Source organism: Condylura cristata, unplaced genomic scaffold (assembly GCF_000260355.1).
Source record: "Condylura cristata isolate star-nosed mole 26May11 unplaced genomic scaffold, ConCri1.0 scaffold00008, whole genome shotgun sequence".
NCBI classification, from domain to species: domain Eukaryota; kingdom Metazoa; phylum Chordata; class Mammalia; order Eulipotyphla; family Talpidae; genus Condylura; species Condylura cristata.
Window position 1 is genome coordinate 58,710,934 of NW_004567109.1, and position 21,192 is coordinate 58,732,125.

The window sequence follows — 21,192 nt, forward strand, 5'->3', positions numbered from 1 at the left end:
TGATGGCAGTGACTCGTACCTACTCTGTGCTCAGAATGATCTGCACGCCTCACTTAATTCGCATAATGGGTAGGTTTTCTTGTCATCATCTTATGTTGGAGTCATAGACTTGGACTAACTAGGATCTCCAAGTTTCCTGCACTGGAGATGGAGTCCAGTGAAGCCGACCACTGGCCATGTTGCCATGTCCTAGCACCAGGGCCTAGGACAGGGTTTGGCACAATGAAGGATCCCAACAGGAACTTGTTTAAAGGAATAAATGAAGGATGCCCTTGTCTGACAGGGCTACAAGCTTCACTCCCCTACTCCCCTCTCCCTTCAGATTACCCAGCCCAGAGTTGAGTCAGATGTCTTGGGGTGAAAGACGACTGATCAAGATGTCAGGGTTTGCTATCTTGTACCAAAATGCTGAAGACAACCAGTGAGATATTCAAAATCTTCAGAGGCCACAAAAAAAAGGGCTCTGGGAGGCTCCTTCACTTTCCTCCCAAATTCAGCACAAAGGAAAGGCTTTAGAGGGGTGAAGAAGCCTCCTTTCTCCCCACAAGCTATCAGTCAGTATCTGGACAACAGCTTTGGTCAATAGCAAGGCTGTCACACCCTCAGGGCAGGTTCTGTGATTCAAGTCTCCCCACTCCCCTAGTCCATCAATGTCCCCAGGCAGAGCTGGCCCCAAACAACTTCTGCAGCCCCAAACATCCACACCAGCTCCTACTGAGGAACAGCCCTGGGCAAAGGAAGGCAGGGAAGGTCTGATCTATGATCTACAAGAGGAAGTAGAAGCTAAGACTGATAGCTGTACAAAATGTTAACCAGTAGGAGGGAAAAAGCAAGTGGAGCAGAAGGAACCGCAAAGGAGGAAAGGAGAAACTCCATCTACAGGAGGCAGGGAAGAACCTAACAGGCCTGAAGGCTGAGAGGATCTCTTGCCAACTCTGCAGATAATGAGGAGGGCACGCATGGAAGGAGGCACTGTAACAGGATGGTCCCTAGAAAAAGGGCAAGTTCCAGGTTCCCTGCCCCAACCAGGAGAGTGGAGCTGAGCAGAGAAAAAGGAGAAAAGAGAAGGAATGAGAAGAGAAGAAAGGAAGGAAGCAGGATGGAGAGCCGGAAGGAGACCTGAGGAAGCCACAAGGAGCAGCAAGCATGTGATGAAGAAACCGGGCTTGTTTCCTGACGCTGGACTGGTTAAGGCAGATGTGGGTGAGAGACCTGTAGCGAGGGGACTCTGGCAGTGTTTATACTGATTTTGATTTTGCTCTTTTCCTCCCAGATTTGTCTGGCCATTTCTGACCCTTTTCCATGGTTCCTGGCCAGAAGGAGCTTTAGTCTTGTGGCGGGCTTTCAGGCCCTTGCTTTGGGCCAACCCCTTTTGGGTTGACTTTTGCCCACGAGGGGATGGGTAACTTAAGCTGTTTGATTTAGAACTTATATTCTTTGTGCTCCGTATTGTATATTCACTGTATTATTAAAGCCCCTTTTCATTAAAGTTTTATGTTTTGTCTTGACGTGGCAGATGGCAGAACCCACTTACAGCAGGCGGATTTGGGGCTTCAGGGGTGCATCTATTCCTGTCCTGAAACAGATTTGGTGTCCTGTAACAGCACCAGATGAGCAATGGCCTAGAGCTGTCACCTAGAAGTAGCTCAGAACAGCTGGAAAGGAGAGGTCAAATGGTAGACTCTACTAGCCCGTGGACCAGGTCATGGGCCGGGAATATTCTCTGAGAGCAACGGAGAGCTGGGAAAGGCTTTTCACAGGGCAGTGTGACAAGTATACGGGCTCTCATTCGCAGCCTTGAGAACCCCTGTACGTCTGGCCTAAGAGACTCAGTTGCTGTGTAATTCTTGGTAAATCTGAGATTGTGATCTGGATCATCTTTCCAATGAGTAACTGGCCGTGTGACAGCCAGTTGCTACACAGTGTGGTTTAGCGGATGCTCCTCTGGTCTGGCTCCCAGGGAGCAACTGGCTTATGTTAAGCTGGTGGTTAAACCACATAAGCCATAGAAACAACCATGATTAAAAATTAAGTTAAACCTTAGAATTTTAAATTATTAAAAAGAAAATAAATATTCAAAACACATCACTTCCCTCATTTTAGCAAGCCTGCTGTCAGCTGGACTCTTGAAATCTTTACATCCCTACATCTGTGTAGCAGGAATAATTTACCACGGAGCTGATGTCCATCTCTGCCCAACTCTGTGCATGACAAGTTGGTAGCTGGAAACTGATAGTGGCAGAATATTTATACCACAGAAATCAGTAGATCCACAAAAATCAGTAGATCCTATAAACCAGGCCCCCTCTCCCCAGAGAGTTGTTAAACATATCCAGGATGCAGCTCTGACTCCGAGACGATGCGAAAAAAGAGACCCAATCCTTACAATAATTTCCCAGAGGCCAAAACCCCACTCAAGGAGGGGTTAGGGAGTAGGAGTGTTGGGGGGAGAAGGAACTGTCACCAGAAGAAATTTATGAGGTCTGGTCAGGTTTCCTGCTTGCCTTTTCATTGTGGAGGGCCTGGGTTTATGTCCATCTGTATCTGTCCTATTAAACTGTGACTAGTATAGAACTTAAGTATAATTTTATTTTATATTGAAAAACTGATCATCAACTCTTATGGGGAAACAATCAAATATGTTGGAACTTACACATAGAAATCAACTTATCCAACTATAAAATCTATGACATCAAAATAGAGGGCAAGGATTTATGCTGAAAATTTAGCCCCTAAATTGAGATGTAAATGTAAAAGACATTCTGATTTTGAAGTCTCAGAATGAAAGGAAAAACAAACTAGCTCACTAATAATTTTAATATTGATTAAATAGATTACATTAGGATGATCTCTTATATGTATGGCCTTAAATATATTAAATTCATTTCATCATTCATTTCTTAAAGGCTGTTTATTTACTTTTGCATAGAAGAACTGGGGTGTAGGCCAGAGGTATGGGGGTTGAGAGGATTCACCAGACACGGAGTGGGGAGCAGACAGGCAGGCAGGCAGACTGAAATGCAGTGCAGCAGGCGAGACTCACAAGTGCACCATGTGGGTCAGCTCCTTGACCTGGGATCTAAGGCCACAGCAGTGGGGTATCTTGGTGATAATACTAAGACTTAACCCGTAGGCCAGCAGTGAGGCCCTATTTTTGTGTTTTAGATGTGGCTGTTAGAACATTTTTAAACTACCTTTGTGTTCACACTGTGTTCCTAATGAGGGGCGATCGCCCCTACTTCTGCTATTTGATATCAAAAGCTCACAAGTAAAGCTCACAAAATGCTTACCAGCAATCACAGGAGGATTTTGCTAAAATTACAAATTCTAGAAGAAAATGAACTAATCTTAGTAGTGTGATGGAGGGTGGTTTGGAAGTGACCTCTGCTCTGTCCTGGGAGAATATCTGTTCCTGGCTGCCACGGCTGGGCAAGGAGCCCAGGACACAGGCAGTGGCCAATTTCTCATCCCAGAACCCAAACCTGAGAGCTGACCTGAGGGTCCACCATGACTTTGCTCTAGACACAGACAGAAAAACTAGATACGAACCACAGAGATCGGCTGGGCCTGGCCACAAGATGTGTCCTAAAACCATCAAAGAGAAAATCAGAAAGACAGTGTACCCTTCAACTCTGCACCTCAGAACAAGGCAACATATTTCTCACATGCTGTCCTGCTTAGACTGCCCTTCCTTCACTGAGTAGGGAACAGAGCACTTAGCTCCCTACTGACCTCCTGGGCAACTTGTTTTTTGTTTTTTGTTTTTTTTTAAGATTTATTTATGCTTACAGAACTGGGGTGCAGGCCAGAGGTGTGGTGAGTGAGAGGATTCACCAGAGACAGCATGGGGAGCAGAACAGGCAGATTTACTGAAACACAACTGAGGGGAGCAGTTGATGGGTCAGTAGAGGTCTGCCACATTATGTGGGTCAGCTCCCTGACTGGGAATGAACACGTGCTGCAGTGGCTTCTGAGCGCTTTATACTGTGGAGCTTTAACCTGTTGCACCACCAGGGAGGGCCCTCCTGGGCATCCAGTTCAAATCATCCTCCCAGTTCAAATGAAACCTTTCCTGATTTTCCCATATCACCTCCTGGGGCTTCTAGCCTAGTCAAATTCAACCAATTCCATGCTGGTCTCAATGCTTTTGTTCTTGCTCCTCAAACCTGACTTCTAAAACAGACTCTCTCTCCCCTGTGGAAAATTACACTGGGTCCCCATTAGCTAAGACAGTAGTTCTCAAACTATGAAAGCCCTACCAAACAGATGGCTGGGACCCTGTCTAGGTTCTGATTCAGCATGTCTGGACTGATATTTTGCATTTCTAACGAGGTCCCAGATATTGCTGCTGCTGCAAGGACTGTACTTTGATCTAAAAGATCAAGTGTAGATTTCACCTTGGCCTTCAAGGCCCTCCACACATGGTCTCCTATCACTCACCACTGCCTTTATCTCTGACTGCCACTCCCAATCCTAACCGCCCCCTCATCCTAACTGCTCCCCCATCCTAACTGCCCCCCCATCTTAACCCACCATTATCTACAGCCCTTTCACCTTCACACCACTTATCACTTTCCTTACTGCCTGAACAACCTTTCCCATTCTTTCCCCCACTAATTCCAAATTTATGAGTGTGCATCTAAATCAAAATTTGGAGTGTGCTTCTTTTTGGGTTTCGGGGTTTTTTGGGGGTTAATCCAGTGCTACCTGCTTTGATTCTGCAATGTCTGCAAACAAATCCTGGAAAAGCAGGAGGTGACCCCTTCAAGGGTTTACAATGTAACGAAGGCAAACTGTAGGGCCTGTTCTCAAACAGGAGGGGAAGAAATGGTTTGGGCCCAGAAGCAGCTCCCCCTCAATAAAGTACCAGAGGAATGAAAGTATCTGCCCACAGTGACAATTTGGGGACAGAAAATTCCAGTGTATCTATTTAAACAACCTTGTGACAGTCTAGTTGGGTTACAAATTGTCCTCTCTCTGGTTCTCAACTCTGACACTTTCTAGCTGTGTGGCCTGGGGGAGGACTCATGTAGCATCTTTGTTTCTCATTAATGGGTATAAAATAGAGATTCCAGCAACAAAACTCACAGAGTAAAAGACACATGGACAGGAGTCAAGGAAACCTCAGCACAAAGGCCTACCAAGCTCTGGATAAAGGTTAGCTGCTATCTCAGGACCTGGGGAAGTCAAGAACTTGACATCTAGCCACAATCAATAAAGGAAACAGACACATTAAAGTTTTCTTAATGGTACATAATCAACAGTCCAACAAAGGCTGCGTGCTGGAGGACTCTGGGAGACAGATAAATACAGGAGGGTGGGTGTTAACCAGCCGGCAGCTGGGAAAACACCTTTGTATAATCCAAAGTGGTCCTGAGGCCGTTTGGTAATGAACACTTAAAAACCCTCCTAAGGACTTCTCACTGGAGAACACAAAAATTCAAAGACATCCACTCCAGAGCTGTTTACAACAGGCAGGGGGGAAAAGGAAACAACCTAAATGTCCAACAATAGAGACTGTCTTAGTTTGAAGATGGAGTTTTATAGACTAATAAAAAATAGACACAGGTGTTTCCCTTTTGACATGGAAACATGTTCTTAACATATCTTAAATATGAGAGAGTGAAAGGTTAAGTAACAGGTATGCTACGAGTTCTGTGTCTGTATACATACAGAAAAGGTCTGAAAAAAACACATCTGACATGATGAGTGGTTATCTATGCTATCAAAATTAGGAGTGTGCACCTTTTAGGGGGTTTTTGGCTTTTGTTTTTCTATACACTCTCATTTCGTCTAATGACCTAATTGAATGCTCGTTTAATTTCTTAAAAGAGAAAACCTTTCAAAAGCAGCAACTGCTCAGGACAGAGAAAAGGCTCAGCTTCATTGGCCTCAGCTGTGTGACTACGCTGAAGGGCCCTTTCCTGTCTGTGCCTGCCCCCCTCTGGGAACAGGATCACTGGTGTTTCTACAGTGTACACCCCCAAGGAGGCTAAGACCACGAAATCCCCCCTCCATGATATCCAGAAGCCCAAGGAGAAGCTTAGGTGCCAGGGAGAGGGGCCCCTGCCTGGAGGCCATCAGTTTGAGCAGGCAGACCTCTGGGCAAGGGCGCAGGGCCATGGGTTCTCAGCTCCACCCCCAGATTCTGGCAGCTTTCAATTCTGTGAAACGAGGAATAATCTTCAACAGTGGTTTCTAATCTCTCCTCTCGTTTTATCAAACAGCCAGATCCTGTTGTCAAGTGAAACAGATTTCCTCAATAAGCATCAGTAATTCTGTGCCTAGAAATCAGGCATGCTGCCCAAAAAGCCAAGCCAGAGTCAATTTCCTATTATTTTAAGTGGGAAAAATTGTAACGCATTACAGTTTTACTCCAAACTAATCTCCCAAAAGATAACGAAAACACAGTTAACACTCCACCCCTAACAATCATGATAGAATGTAAATGAAAAAAAAAAACGCTTCAAACGTGCCTCCTGACCACCAGACAGTTATCAACAACGGGTACCGACCTCGGCTGGGACAGTAAAGTGATGACTCCTAAACCCTTTAACAGGCTGGACAGGCGATTCTGACAGTCTTCAAATTACAACTAGAGTTTACGTGAGACACAGAAACAACGTCTTACATATAAAACATCGGCTGGAATAATGGCTAGAGGGATTTGTAGCGTAGTTACTTTTGGATTTCCTAAACTGAGAGGAATGAATATTAGGAGACGTTGATGGGGGACACAATAATCCTCTAAACATTTTGTGGGTTGACACCGTATTCAGAATGGGAATTTGGAGCTGCACACACCCCATGCATATCAAAGTATGAGGCTGCGGATAGAGAGGGGCTGGGTAGGGGCCTGCCACCATATAGTAACAAGGCTGCTGCACGAATAATAAGTTCCCCAGCACACATCCCACTCTTCCGTGTGTTTTAAGTGCCTCTCGTGAATGACCTCCCTTAGTCCCCCTAACTATTCCATGAGTTACCTATCACCATTCCCCATTTTACAGGTGAAGAATCCAAGGCACAGCGACATCACCAACTTGCCTATCTATAATAACAGAACAGGATCCAGGGGGGGTCAGGCAGTAGAGGCTACAGTTCCTTCCTGTTCCAAACGACTGTCCCCACCCCCACCGCCAAAGAAGGGGCTCTTGGGGGAGCAGGGGATGCAGAGGTTCCCCCTATACCTCCCTTCACCCAATTCTAGCCATCAAAGATGACGGCCAGGCGGTGACCCTTTCTCCACACTGAGATAGAGCTGAGGGCCTCCGGACTAGACCACGGGCCGGGCAGAGGTGTGGGCAGCACGCTTACCCACAGCTTCGCATCAAAGTAGTAGGCTCCCAGCAGCTTCACGATGTAGGGGTGGTCGCAGGTGGCCAGGATCTCGATCTCCACGATGTAGTCCTCCAGCTCCTCCTCACTCTTGGTCTCGATGACTTTGGCGGCGGCCAGGGCACCCGTCTCCTTATTCTTGGCCTACAAAGCAAAGGGCAACATGAAGGTCAGCAAGGCACACTGGGCAGGAAACGCACTCCTGGAAGCCAACTCAGTATGTGTGAGTGGAAACAGAGGCCGGATGTCCAGAGGGGGGTGAAGGGGCTGAAGCTGGAGAGCTGCCATGCTGGACAGTGGCAAGGGTGGCGTGCTGCCTCAAGCACACGCACTGAGGTGCACGCACAACAGTGGTCCAGGCTAGCAATCAAATTTTTAAAGTACAACACACCCAAAGTATGAGGTAGATAAGTATACGAGAATAGCATATACATAGCTACACAGAAAGATCGTTGAGTCATTCAGCCAGAAATCCCAGTCACTGGGTAATAAAAGTGGCACAGTACTTTTTAAATAAGAAATGGACAATTGCGTTTCATAAACAGTTGTGTATGTCTGTAGATACACAGAAAACTCTGGAAAAATACTGCCTGACAGAAGAGTGGGGAGCACCCCTAAAATGGGGAGATTCAACTTCCGTGCTCCCTTCAGTGGGTGAAAATGTGAATAGCTAAGTTCCAAGCATTTATTTGCAGCTTTCAAAGTAACAAGGGGTTTAAAGGATGCCCACTAATTACAGTGACGTTGCTTCCAAAATGCATTTCCCAAGGTATAGCAACTGTTTATTTTATGATAGCGTGAGTTTCATACCTACTAGGATAGTCATAATTTTTTTAAATAATGGAAAATAAATGTTGGCAAGGATATGGAAAAATTGCAACCTTTGTGAACTGACGGGAAAGAAAATGGTGCCAAAAGTGTAGAATGGGTAAAGGAAATGTGGTATATACAATGGAGTGATTACTGACCCATAAAGAAATATTCTGGGCCCTCCCTGGTGGCGCAATGGGTTAGGACACAGCACTGCAAGCTGGCTGCAGCCACTTCAGTGCAAGTTCCATCCCCACCCCAGAGGTGACCCACATGGCCAGCAGACCTCGCCTGACCCGCCCGCTGCTCCCCTCAGCAGTATATCTCATCCATCTGCCCGTTCTGCTCCCCTCTCTGTCTCTGGTGAATCCTCTCACCACCCCGCACCTCTGTCCTGTACCCCAGTTCTGTATGCATAAATAAATCTTAAAAAAAAAAATTCTGAAGTGTGCTACAATGGACAATGACCTTGAAAACATTACACAAAGTGAAATAAGTCAAGAACAAAAATGAAGGTCCTCCTTATGTCTGATACCTGGACTGCACAAGCCAGAGGGTCCCAGGAACTGGTTACCAACAGGAAAATGAGAGCTAGCATTTGATGGGGACAGCGTTTATGTTGGGGATGAAGAATTCTAAGTATAGACAGTGGTAAAGGTCACACAACACTGAGAACTTAATGTCCCTCATTAAGTAAATGGCTAAAATGATCAATATTATGTATATTTCCCCACAAAAAATGAGAGAGAAATACTATATAAATGGTGCAAACAATTGCACCCAGGATAAGTTAGTGTCCAATGTGAGCAGAACCCACAGTTCCTTGTGGTGGTCGATAAGCTTTGGGGTGCTTCTGTGGTCCCAGCATTTAAGAGTGCAACATGGCCCCAGAAGTGGGTCCCTCATTGGAGGCTCTGAGTGGGACCTATGGGGAAACACAAGGCAAACAGGCCGGGCTGCACCCCGTAAGCCCGAGGGCTCGTCTCATTCTTAGTGCCTGATGCCTCAGTGAGAAGGCCTTACTCTGACATCAAAGGCCGACCCTGCAGCCTGATCCACTGGAAACACAACAGCCAAGTTACTCCTGTGTACCTACTGCCCCAGGAGGTCACAGGCACTCACATTCATGTCACCTGTGATCACCACCTAACTAGTACCCGTGTCTCCCCTTCTACAGACAGGCAAGTCCAGGCTAAGAACCAGGGCAGTGGCATCCGAATTTGAATCTGAATCCTCTTACTTCCAACATCCTGGGCATTAGTGCTCATATGCCAGGTCTCCCTGTCAGCTCCAGGGCTCAGAAGCCTCTAGGAACAGCTACCAACAGACCTGGTTGGTGTCCTGCCAGTCTCACAGGGCACCCTCCACATGGAGACACAGCAACATTCACCTGGCCTCAAGGAGGGTCAGGTCCTCTGGAGAGAACCACCCTCTGTGGCCTGTGGTAGCCTGCTCATGAGTGGGAGGGGTGAATGAAAAGGGGCCCTGAACTTCATCAGGGAACCTTCTGGGAGGGATGCCAATAGGCAATTTTTACATTCATTTGTAAATTTATCCCCAGTTCAGATAAATGTTTCTATTAATTGAGTCGAGTCCCCAGGGCCGCATACAACAATGGTGAGCTCTGCACCAGACATCTGTGATGGTTCAGCGCCTGCTACCTCCTCATCTCAGCCAGCCCAGGAAGTGATACAGTATTATCTCACGCACACTGAGTGAGGCAGCGCCCCACCCGGAGCAGGTGACAGAGCTGGAGGTTCTGCTCAGGTCCCGTGGGCCACCCTGCCCTGGGGCTATGCCCATGGCTGCCTCATTCTTGCCCATCACTGTGCCTGACTGAGACCTTGTGCATCCAGTGAGGAGATCAGTCCAGGGAATGGAAATTCCATGCGGACCATTCTTAAGGGTCAATCCTTGTCCAGAAGGCACCCCGCCCACTATGCCCTGTCTGTGTGGGGTTCTCTGCCCTAAACTCAGTTTTGAAAGCTTGTGCACAACTTAGAGCTGGGCCGGGTGGCTGTGGGGCCACTTAATAGCACCAGCCGGAGCAGCACAGGGCGCTGACCTTTCCTTCCCAAGAGCTGGAGAGGGTAGCTGTATGGCCTCTGTTCCAGAGTCTCCTGGAGGTGGGGGATGTGTAGTCAGGGACCACATTCCAGGGGGCAAGACCTCCCTTGCTGGCCACCCTGAAGGATAGAGCTGACCAGGAGCAGGGCATCAGAACACACTGCCAGAAGAGCACTCGGATGTCTGAGTCCAGAGCTTGCCACAGAAAGGGAAGCAATCACAGCTACTTGACTGGAATTAAATTCTTTAGAAGCCTGGTCAAGGCAGCAACCAGTCCCTCAGGCAATGAGGACCTAATAATGGCTGATGATAAAAACAGCTAGGCGCCTCAGCGCTCACTGTGTGCCAGGACTGGCCTGAAATGGGATTTCTCCCTCCATCCTCAGTCTAGTCCTTGGAGACAAATCAGAGCATTCGCAATGCACAGGCATGGCGACCTCTCCGGTCACACAGTGAGCAGGGGCTGAAGGCCAGATGACAACACGAGCCTGCCCGGCTCAGGAGCCTAAGCTTCAAATCCCACTCAGAGTGTCCAGCTTTCCCTGCTCCATCTCCAGGTAACCGAGCACCTCCGCAATAGCACTCGTGGCAAATGCAGAGTACTACATACACCAGGATTCACCTGCCCACAAGATGCCATCATGCCCACCTCCCAGACAAGCCGACCGAGGAGCCACAGGACTGTGAGCTGTGGTGGGCTCCCGAGAACCAGGGGTCTTTTCACTAGGCTGCCAGGAAACAAGAGAGTCCCTGTACAGTGCTCATCCAATCATTACAGGCTCTGCCCATATTATTATGTGTGAGCCATTTTTTCCAGTGAACAAAAGCTTTTGCCTAGAGGGAGAATTTGTGGGTAGAAGCATTACCCTCTCATGACATAACTGACCCTTCCCTGACTTTTCTTCAAAGAAGCCAATGGGTCTTCCCAGTCCCTAAGTTCCAATGGAGCTGATTCCACTGCCATGGACGTGGGTGGGTGAGTGATTTATTTCAGCCCGCCGGACACTACAGTCCCTCCAGCCATAGTGACTGACTCCGAGACTGGCATGGGGTCAAATCAGCCAATAAAAGGCTCCCTCAGAGCAACTGCCGAGAATGCCCAGAGTCCTCCTTCACTGCCAGCCTCCAGCACTATGGCACCAAGTTTGGAATGGCCAAGCCAGCCTCATGGCCTAAAGGAAGCCTCAGAATGAACTAGCCTTCTGGCAATAGAGCCTAAGAGGGCACAAGAGGGCACTGTTAGGTCCACTCAATTAACTTTTACAACAGGGATCATCATTTGTAAAAAAGAAAAAACCAGTGTTCAGAGAGGGAAAGTCACTTGTCCAAAGTCACACAGCAGGTAAATAATGAGTTTCAGACCTACGTGGTTATGATTCTGACTGCTTTTTGCCAGAGGTGCCTATAAATTCTGTAAAGATCCTGTTTGGGCTTCGGTTTACCCCTCTATACAGTCGGAGGATGGGGGAAATGATGCCTAAGCTCTTTCCAAATCTAACATGAGGGCATTTAGGGAAGAGTGGGTCTTGGAAAGCTAAGGGCAGTAAGATACATGGAGCACCCGTAGGAGTGACAGGCAGGAAGTTACACAAAGAACAAGTGGCTGTCTATGGCTTCTGACGTCTGTCTCTCCCACCCGGAGAGGCAAGGCTGGGGTCCAGGGAAGAACGGAGGGAGCCCCGGCCCAGCCCTCTACCACTGGCCAGCAGTGACTAACGCCTCAGCCCACACCCTTCAGAGCAAACACACAGTGGCCATTTGTGTTTTCTGGCCCAGGCACCTCTGTGGGAACAATCCTCCCCCTGTGCAGCACCGGGACCCAGCCCAGAGGAGGTGGGGACAACACTCAGCCTTAAGTCCTGATGACCCCACCCAGGGGCCCAGCCAGCCCAGGCAGGGGCTGGGAGCTTCCTGAAAGTCAAGGGCACAATGATAGCCAGCAAGAGAGACCAGGTTCTCCCCGTCCCTCCTGGCTGCAGGCTGAGCCTGTGTCTTCCCTCCTCCTCCAGAGAAAGTGCTGGTATCACAGATTACAGGGCCAGAAAGGACCTTGGTCTGTCCAGTCCCCACTCTGCCGAGTCCACAAAGATAGAAGCCGTGACTGGAGTCCAGTCTGCGACAGCCACCTCACCTGTAGGCTTGGTACCCGTAAGTCCCTGTAAATACCACCCACCTCTCATCAAGAGGAACTGATGAGAACACTAAGGCCAGAGGGCTGGGGTCCTGTCCCTGCCACACACACGGCTTATTTCAGGCCTGAGAAACAGTGGAGCTGCGTGGAATGAATCCTGAAGAGGCAACACCCCTGCAGGTCCACTCTCCTTTGTTTACGCTCATTCTGAGAACAAAGAAAACTTCATGAGTGGATGAGCAGCCCCGCCCCCAACCCCCCAAGTCCTGATGCACAGCTCAGGTCAGCCACTCAGTTCTGAAGTCTCCGTCACACATGGACATGTGTCAACAGGGTTGTACCTGGATGGGTGTCTGCTTTGTTTGTTTTTTGTTTGTTTGTTTTGGTGGGGGAGGGTGTGCTCAAGCTATTAGGAGAAAAGTGTCTTTTTCCCTCTGGGTTCGGAAAACTAATAGAACAGAAAGCTGGCGGGCACTGTCACTCCTTCAGAGAGGCTGCCTGGAGAGGAGGCCAAGACCAGTACTGGAGAGACCACACACGGAGGCGGCCAGATGTTGACAGTCTGCAAGCACCTGAGCCAGCTGTTCCTGGAGACTTTCAGTCATGTGAGCCAATACGCTCCCTTCTGGACTTCCGTCCTTTGCGGAAAAGTAAGTTCCCCACCTCTGGAGGTGTTCTAGCAGGGGAACTATCTACAGAGGTGCTCCACACATGTAACAGGCCCCCCTTCACTGCCACGCCCACCATGACTGACAAAATGACCTTCACTGAAGTCCCTCAAGAGACCAGGGACAGGCCATGGGCAGGGGCAAACAGAAACTGGGATTTTTGTACCCACATAATCTTCCTCCAAAGAAGTAGAGAGGATCATTTTATACTTTTTAAAAACAAGCACTGGTGTGTTCAATGTTGGTAACAAAATGAGTACACTCGTTACTGACAAGAATATAAACAGATTCAATTTCAGAAAGGCAAAAAGTGGCAATGGGCTTTAGGAGCCTGGAAACCCTGCTTCAGGATATGACCTCTCTTTCCTGAAGAGTCCAAAAAATAATTCAAAAAAGGGAACAAAAGAACATATTAGGTTCTGTTCACATTAGTCCATCAGGAAGACCAAAAAGTAGCAATAACCAAAATGTCAACAGCAGGACAATGGTTCAATTGGCTTAACAGGTTCTTTAGCAAACCTTTAAATGATAAATAGGGAGATAAATCAGCAATGTGAAAAACAACTAAGCTATAAAAAGTTAACAAAGCAGGATAATAAAGCTGTTGCTAAGCCAAAACGCAGGCACCTATGTGAGCCTGTGGAAATGACCAGCGAAAATACAGCCGAGGGAATGCTGTTCACCCAGGGACGCCTGGCAGTTCTCCACAGGGCCCCAGCAAGAACAGACTCAGGTTGGTACACAGAAGATGACCCCTTCATCCTGGCCCTCTCTTCGATGTTTCTAGGGACATCAGCTCTGGCCTCTCAGGAAATCATTTGAGCTATGTTGTCTGACACAGTGACCTTAAGTGACCTGAAATTAAACGAAACAAAAAACTGCAGTTCCCAGTAGCCTGAACCACATTTCCAGGGTTTAGTAACCACCTGTGGCTCATGACTTCCACACTGAACAACACAGAGCACAGGCCCGTCTCTGCAGCAGGCTTTGCGCCTGCGTCTTCACAGAAGTGAGAATCCATCTAAAGCTCACCTCTACACCCCAGACCCAGCCTCAGAAACATGGGCTTCCTTCTCTAGGAAGAAAAATGGTGTTTGAGGGCAGAGTCGGTAGGGGAAGCTCAGGCAGTGAATATTTGCTAGTGAGGCTGGTCTCCCAGCAACCTGCCAAGCAGCAAAGGTGAGGGGAGCAGAGCTGTCAGATGACCTGCCCGGGCCTGCGGATCAGAGCCAAGTGCACAGCCGTGACTGGCAGATTGCAGCTCGGACCACAGCTAAAAAGGAGCTGGTCCGTGTCCCACAGTGCGCAGCTGGGTGTCCCTGGGGTGACAGAAGAACTGCTCTGGGCAGGAAAGGGCCCAACGTAATGCAAGCAAGGTGGCCCAAGAACAGCAGCAGACACAGCCAGGAGGCGCAGCCTGTGGCCTGGGGTTCAGGCTTCTGATGGCCCTGGCTGGCAGGCACAGGTCAGTCTCCAAGCAGAGCTGTGCGCTCCACAGCCCAGCCTTCAAGAGCCTCTGGTCTATCAAGGCTAATTCTGGCCCATTGAGGATAAGGGACACCCACCTTTACCTAGCACAGGTCCTGGCAGGCAGAAGTACTGCTATCTCCTCCTACTGAAGAGAAAAGGAAGGCACAAGAAGAGAAAATGCGTTGTGTTAGGCCGCACACTAGGAAGCAGCTGTCAGCACTGCCACTCAGGTCTGACTCTCTGCTCTTTCCCCTCAGTAGCCCAGCAGAGCTAACATCTCCGGGGTCTGCAGGCCACCAGATGGTATGTGTGCAATTCCTCCTTCCCATCTTACAGTGAATCCTCAATGGCCACCTGCAGCAGGCTTGGCAAAGCCCAAGCTCCCCAGTCAGGCACTTGAGACCTCGGTGTTCCACTCGTTATTTCTCCAGGACCCATCATCCACCTCTACTTACTGCCATGCTTCAGGCAGGGCTCTCTGCTCGCTACCGCCATGCCTGTCTTTATTCCTTTTTCTGACCTGCAGTGCCTTTCCCATACCCTTACTTATCACTTCACACAACCTAAACTATAGCCTAGTTTATGAAATGTTCCTGGGGGTCCCCTTCCCCCACTAGAATTACTTCCCACCTTCTTAGTGCATTCACCACCATCACGGTCATTTGTGTTCATGGATTCTCTTTCTGACTTGGCTGTGAGCTCTGAAAGGTTAAGCCATGTTTAATTTTAGTCTACCCCAGAGCCAGACACAGAATAGCCAGGAGGTAGACATGGGAACATGGGAACTTGGGTGAATGGGAAGATGGGTGAGTTGATAGGCAGGCGGGTGGCAGGCTCGCTGGCTAGATGGGAGGGTATGTAGAAGGATGGCTATATAGGAGGGTTCATTCATATGGTGGAATGGATGGGTGGATGAGTGAGTAGAATGAGATGCTGAGAGTGACTATGAGGTGAATGGGAGACTGAGGCTGATGTGAGAGAGGGATGAAGGGATGAAGGATACGTTAAGGTACCTTAAGGGTGTGGACAATTATTGAGTTTTCTTTTTTCCTCAAAGGCACATGAGCCAACCTTGTTCCTGGTTTCTACGAGCGCCAGCCTGCCTCCTTCCCTCTATCTGCAGCCCCATGGTCGCAAACTTTGAAATGGACATGTTTCCGTCAAATGATTTGTGGAATGGAAAAGGTACAGAACCTAAGTTCAAGGTCTGACTCTACTTCAGTAGAGTATAAACTTTAAGATACTATTTTAAAAAACAAATTCCAGCTCTACTGTTTACTAGCTTAAGTGCCCTTGAGGAAAGCAAGCAACTGGACTTAGGAAACAAGACTGGAGTTTCCTGACAGATGTGACAATTCCAGTGACACATGAGACATGCCTAAGCCTCCATGTCGGCTAGTCAGTTGACTACTGGTTATTAAAGTCCTTGCTTGGGACAATTTTCAAAAACTTAAATCAATGATTCATCACTAGATTTTTATTTCATCAGGCTGTAGTATAAATTCGGTAAGTATTTCAAGAAGATGGGTGGCTGGATGAGTGACTAGACAGGTGGATAGATGGATGGATGAGGGATGAATGGAAGAAGGCTGAAGGATGATGGCTGGAGGAAAGGACGGAGGGAAGGTTTGAAGGAAAGATAGTGGAACGGTAGGTATGTGAACGGAGGGAAGTGTGGATGGCTCAAGGAACGGATGGGAGGGTGGCTGGTAGGATGGATACATGAATGGAATGAGCTACTATCTGTGCCCCCTTGCAGAGAGAAATTAGATCCTTCACATAGAAGAAAAAGTGACAAGAACTCCCTACCTCGTTACCTGAACTCTGCTACACTCAGTTTTGGAAGATGGCCTCTTTGTCCAGCACACACACAGTTAATGAGCTGCCAAGTGGGGAGAAACCACTTCCTGATCAATGATCACTAGGCCAAGTTTCAGTTCAGCAACAAACAAGACTGAGTTTCAGGACAAGTGACACTTAAGTATGGCTAAGATTATGTAGCACAAAAGCAGAGGAGTGCCACGGTTTCCAAAGACAGGCATTTAATATGCTCCCTCTGGGGAGGAAAAGCCTGGCCAGCCAGCCTGGCACAGCAGGGAGATGCCGAGCCTCCAAATCCTTCTGGGCTGGCAAATCAAAAACTAAAACCCAAACAGGGTTGGCCCCGAGGATACCACGTCACAGGTTGGCTGAAAACCCGGGCAACTTGTCCAACTTGGCCAAGGGTGTGGGAGCCTTCAGATTTCAGCTCTTCAAAAGTGAGGGGGAACCCAACCCTGCATATCACTGATAAACGAAGTGGAAAGGTGATGTGGGCTCCGCGCCTTGGGGCACAGCTGCACTCAGGTTCCCTTAGTCAGAGGACTGGGTGCTGAGTCATGCACAGAGCCACCTGGGGTGAACAGCAAAGAGGAGGGAAAGAAGGAAAACACACCTCATTGACAGGCCCCCTGCTCCCAGCACCAACAGGCACCTTAAATGCTTGATCTCATTTAAGCTCCCCACAATCTTGGGGGATGTGTGGGCTTCGCCATCCTTCTCTCCAAAAAATCCCAGACCTCAGGAAAGCTACATTTACCCCACGATTTCAATCAACAGCACTTTCTGTGCTGTTTTTCATTATCCTAAAAAATGATGCAGACTAATTAAGAGAATCTTCCAAACACAACAGGACAAAGAAGAAAAGCAAGATGACCCAGCAAGCCAGAGAGCACTGCCATCAGCGTCTGCGACTCCTCCTAGGTTTCCACAGGCAGAGAGATGTACCCGGCTTTAACATTTCCCAGCTGTGTGACCCTAACAGACTGACACGCCCTTTCTGTTCCCAAATTCCTCTTCTGTACAATAGACTTTCTGGTTTCTAGTGTTGAGAACTAATGAGTTAATATGTGAGATGCTTAAACCAAGGCAGAGCCAAGTACGTCTCACAAATGTTTGCTGATTTTTGACTCTCTTCCCATAAGTATATCCTTCCATACTTTATTAAAAAAAAAAATCTTTGGGCCCTCCCTGGTGGCGCAGCGGATTAAAGCACAGCACTAAGAAGCTAAAGCCATTTCAGCACGAGTTCGATTCCCGCCCCAGAGGTGACTCACATGGCATGGCAGACCTCTCCTGACCCGCCCGCTGCTCCCCTCAGCAGTGTACCTCATCAGTCTGCCTATTCTGCTCCCACCCCTGTACCTCTGGCTGGTATCCCAGTTCTGTATGCACAAATAAATAAATCTTAAAAAAAAATCTTACCTGTCATTTTCATTTAACAGTATGTCACATACCATTCTTCAAGACTCTTCAAGAGTATCATCTTTAGCAGCTATAAAATGTTCCATGGAATGGCAGGTCCACTATCAATTTGACTATCTTTTCCACCCCCCTCCCCCCACACTGTCACCCTATGTCATCCAAAAGTTGGAAACTTGGCATTTGTGTTTGCAGAAGGTTCTCCAAGTGAATAGTCATTTCCACCTCACTGGCTATGCAGGCAGGCTCCCCTCCCCTATGCCCTGGCTAACACTTGGTACAATTTAGATGTGACACTGAGCTCAGATGAGATCTCTGTGTCCTATGTGTCCTAACCCCATGATATCAAAAGTGTAAAAAAAAAAAAGAAAAGAAAAAGTGACACAGGGGTTAAAGACAGTGCTATCAAGCTACCACCAGCCACTGCAGCATGTGTTCAATCCTTGGCCAGGGAGCTGACTCACATGGTGCAGCAGACCGCTCTTGTCTCTTCCACTGTTCCCCTCAGCAGTGTATTTCAGTACATCTGGCCCCACTCTGTCTCTGGTGAATCCTGTCACCCTCCACACCTCTAACCTACACCCGAGCTCTTGTATGCATAAATCAATTAATTTTTAAACAAAAAAGAGAAAAGTGTAAAATACCACACCCTGCTTGTGAGCGGTAGAATTCCCATTTTGCAAAAGAGGAAGCTGAGGCTCAGAGACACCCCTTGCCCAAGGTCACACAGCATAGGCAATGGCTGAGATGGGATCTATGTGAACAAGAGCATCACCAAGTCGGGGGCCTATGAGGCAGGGCTCCTGCAGAAACTGTGGGTGCTCTAGGGGTCTTCTGCAGCAAAACTCCCCACATGCAGTAAAGGGTGCTACAGACAGTCAGAGGCCTTATCAGCAAGCGCACTGATGGCCAGTCACCTCTCCTCGGCCCCAGCAATGGTTTCCTGTCACCTCCAAGTGGGGGTGGGATTGAGAGGCCCCTCAAGGAACAAGAAGGCTAGAGAATGAGCTTGGGTCTCACCAGTGGGGGGGACCACCAAGATGCCAGTTAAAGGCAGAGAGAAGCTCAAGGCAAACAGGGGGCCACATCAGCTGTAACGAGGTCACTGCCTGGGATGACAAAGGCAGCTTTGACAGTGGCAACCACCTCAGAAGGCCAAGAAATGGGTCTGGGCTCCCAGACAAGACAGACGAGAGCTTTCCAGGAAGGAGGCAAAGGGAACTCGGGCACCAGAACTGGCTTCTTGCTCCAGGGAGCGAATGCTGCTCTTCTGGCTGCCCAAAGCCACCTCAGTTGCCTGAAGTGACTGGCTGTGAGGCAGGCAGAGAGCTGGGGCTCCATCCCGGCAGCCCATTTCTCAAAGGCCAGAACAGTGTTTTCTTTATCTCCAGTCAATCACACTTGTCTTCATAACCCAACAAGCGAGCAATAAGATTCCAGCTGATTCTCATCATAAGCAGAATAACAAAGAGGAGACCAGGAAATCAGCCTCTGTCAGTCCCCAGGAAGTAGGTCAACCTGGCAGAAATAATCATCATCACAATGATCGCTCTTCTTCCTCTGGGATGTTAAGGCCTGCTCACATCTCAGTCTTCACAAGTTCTGAGGTAGTCACTATCTACATCTCCTTTTACAGGAAAAGATACCAAAGTTCGGAGGTGTGAGATGACTTGCACAAGGTCACAGAGCAAGCAGTGACATTAGCAGAGAACTCAGCTAACTTGGGGTCAGCACAAACCAACACTGGGTCAGCCTAGAGGCAGGGAGGAAGGTGCATCTGGCCTTTATTCACTTATGTTCATCAGCTATTAACTGAGGATCTACCATGAGCAGACCATTAGCCACAAAAGATGGGTAACTCCATCTTCAGGGAGGAAAGAAAAGAAACATGAAGCCACATAAGGAAATCCCAGCACAGTGATTAACCCTTGTCGCAGGGCCTGAATTCTAGTTGTAGTATAACCTGCTAGTAAGGAAAAGATAATTAAGTATGGGAGGGAGGAAGAAGAGGTAGCACAGGGGGAAGCAGAGCTAAAAGGGACGAGAATGAGTGAAGTGGAAGGTGACGCGGGGTGGGAAAGGGGACAAGACCCAGGAACACACCTTCCTCACCCTCACGCCACCCATCCCTGCCACTTCTACTGCCTGCACCCATCAACCAATGCCACCGTAGGAATCAGACCCAGCTGAGGCCAGGGCAGTCTGGGAAGAAGGATCACTTGCCCAGGCACACACACACCAAAGCTGTGGGGAGACACCACACTGCAGTGATCCTGACTCCTCTCAAGCCAATAAGCCCTTTCACCTTCCCCTCTATGCTATACAGCAGAATCCTGGTCAGAGAAATCTGGGTTCAATTCCCAGACTTGCCACAGCAAAGCTATGTGATCCTGAGCATATCATTGTACCTCTCTGGGCCTCTGCTTTATCAGGTGTGGAAGGAGGATACTAACTCATCCCTGGGGCTGGTAGAAGAATGACAGATAGGTAAGAATGGAGCAAGAGTCAACTTTCTTCTCATTTATTTATCTTGTTTTGCTCACCTTAAAACCCACAGTGCCCAACATACAGTAGGTGTTCAATTCATCACTTAGTTGAGCTCTTTTGTTTTTTAAGATTTATTTATTTATGCAAGAACTGGGGTAGAGGCCAGGGGTACAAGGGGTGAGAGGATTCACCAGACAGACTGGGGGGCAGAACACGGGGATCTACTGAAATACACTGCTAAGAGTAGCAGGCAGGACAGGAGAGGTCGCCCATACCATGTGGGTCACCTCCCCGGCCAACGATCAAACTCCTTGCTGCAGTGACTGAGAAAGCTTCATAGTGCTTCACTTTAACCCACTGTACCACCAGAGAGGGCCCTTGTTTGAGCTTTGCCAGCATTGTGGGTCATGTAGGGAACATGAGTTATCTCATTTCATCCTCCAACAACCCGATAAGATAGTACCATTCCTATCACCATTTTCAGTCAAAGAAACTCAACACACCCAAGAACTTTTCTCAGATACAAGGTGGAAGCAGGCACTCATCCAAGTTCCTGTGCCATCCCTCATCCCTGGAAGACATTTGTTTCCCTTCTCCACTTTCTTCCTCCCAATGACCACGCCTTAGTTCTCTAGAATCTTCCCACCTCCCACCCACTTTCAATATCTCCTTCTAGGGCTGGTCACCCACTACATCACTTCCCTGGGCTCTGACCCAGGTCCCAACCCAGGTTCTCTCCCGCCCCCACCTGCACCCACTTCCTGGGCAGGGCCACTGAGTGCCAGCCTTCACTTGGTCTTGGGCAGCCAGGAAACCTGGCCCAGCATCTCCACAGCTCCTTTCTCGCACCACACAGTAAGTCAATCTGGTCAGGAACCAGGGCAGGCAGGACATTAGCCAAGTTCAAAATGCCACATCCCAATTCCTCACCTAAGTATTCAAGGCCCCCAGATACTACTCTAGATCTGGCCCCATTACCAG

At 48.5% G+C, this 21,192-nt stretch overlaps 1 protein-coding gene across 1 annotated transcript in view; it reads right to left on the reverse strand.

Annotated features, from left to right (window-relative positions):
• Positions 1-21,192, reverse strand: part of STK10 (serine/threonine kinase 10) — a 111,695-nt gene that overhangs the window by 83,062 nt on the left and 7,441 nt on the right. Inside the window, exon 2 of the mRNA XM_004679219.2 lies at positions 7,318-7,482. Coding sequence (XP_004679276.1) covers positions 7,318-7,482 — 165 coding nt within the window. The remainder of the gene's footprint in view (positions 1-7,317; positions 7,483-21,192) is intronic.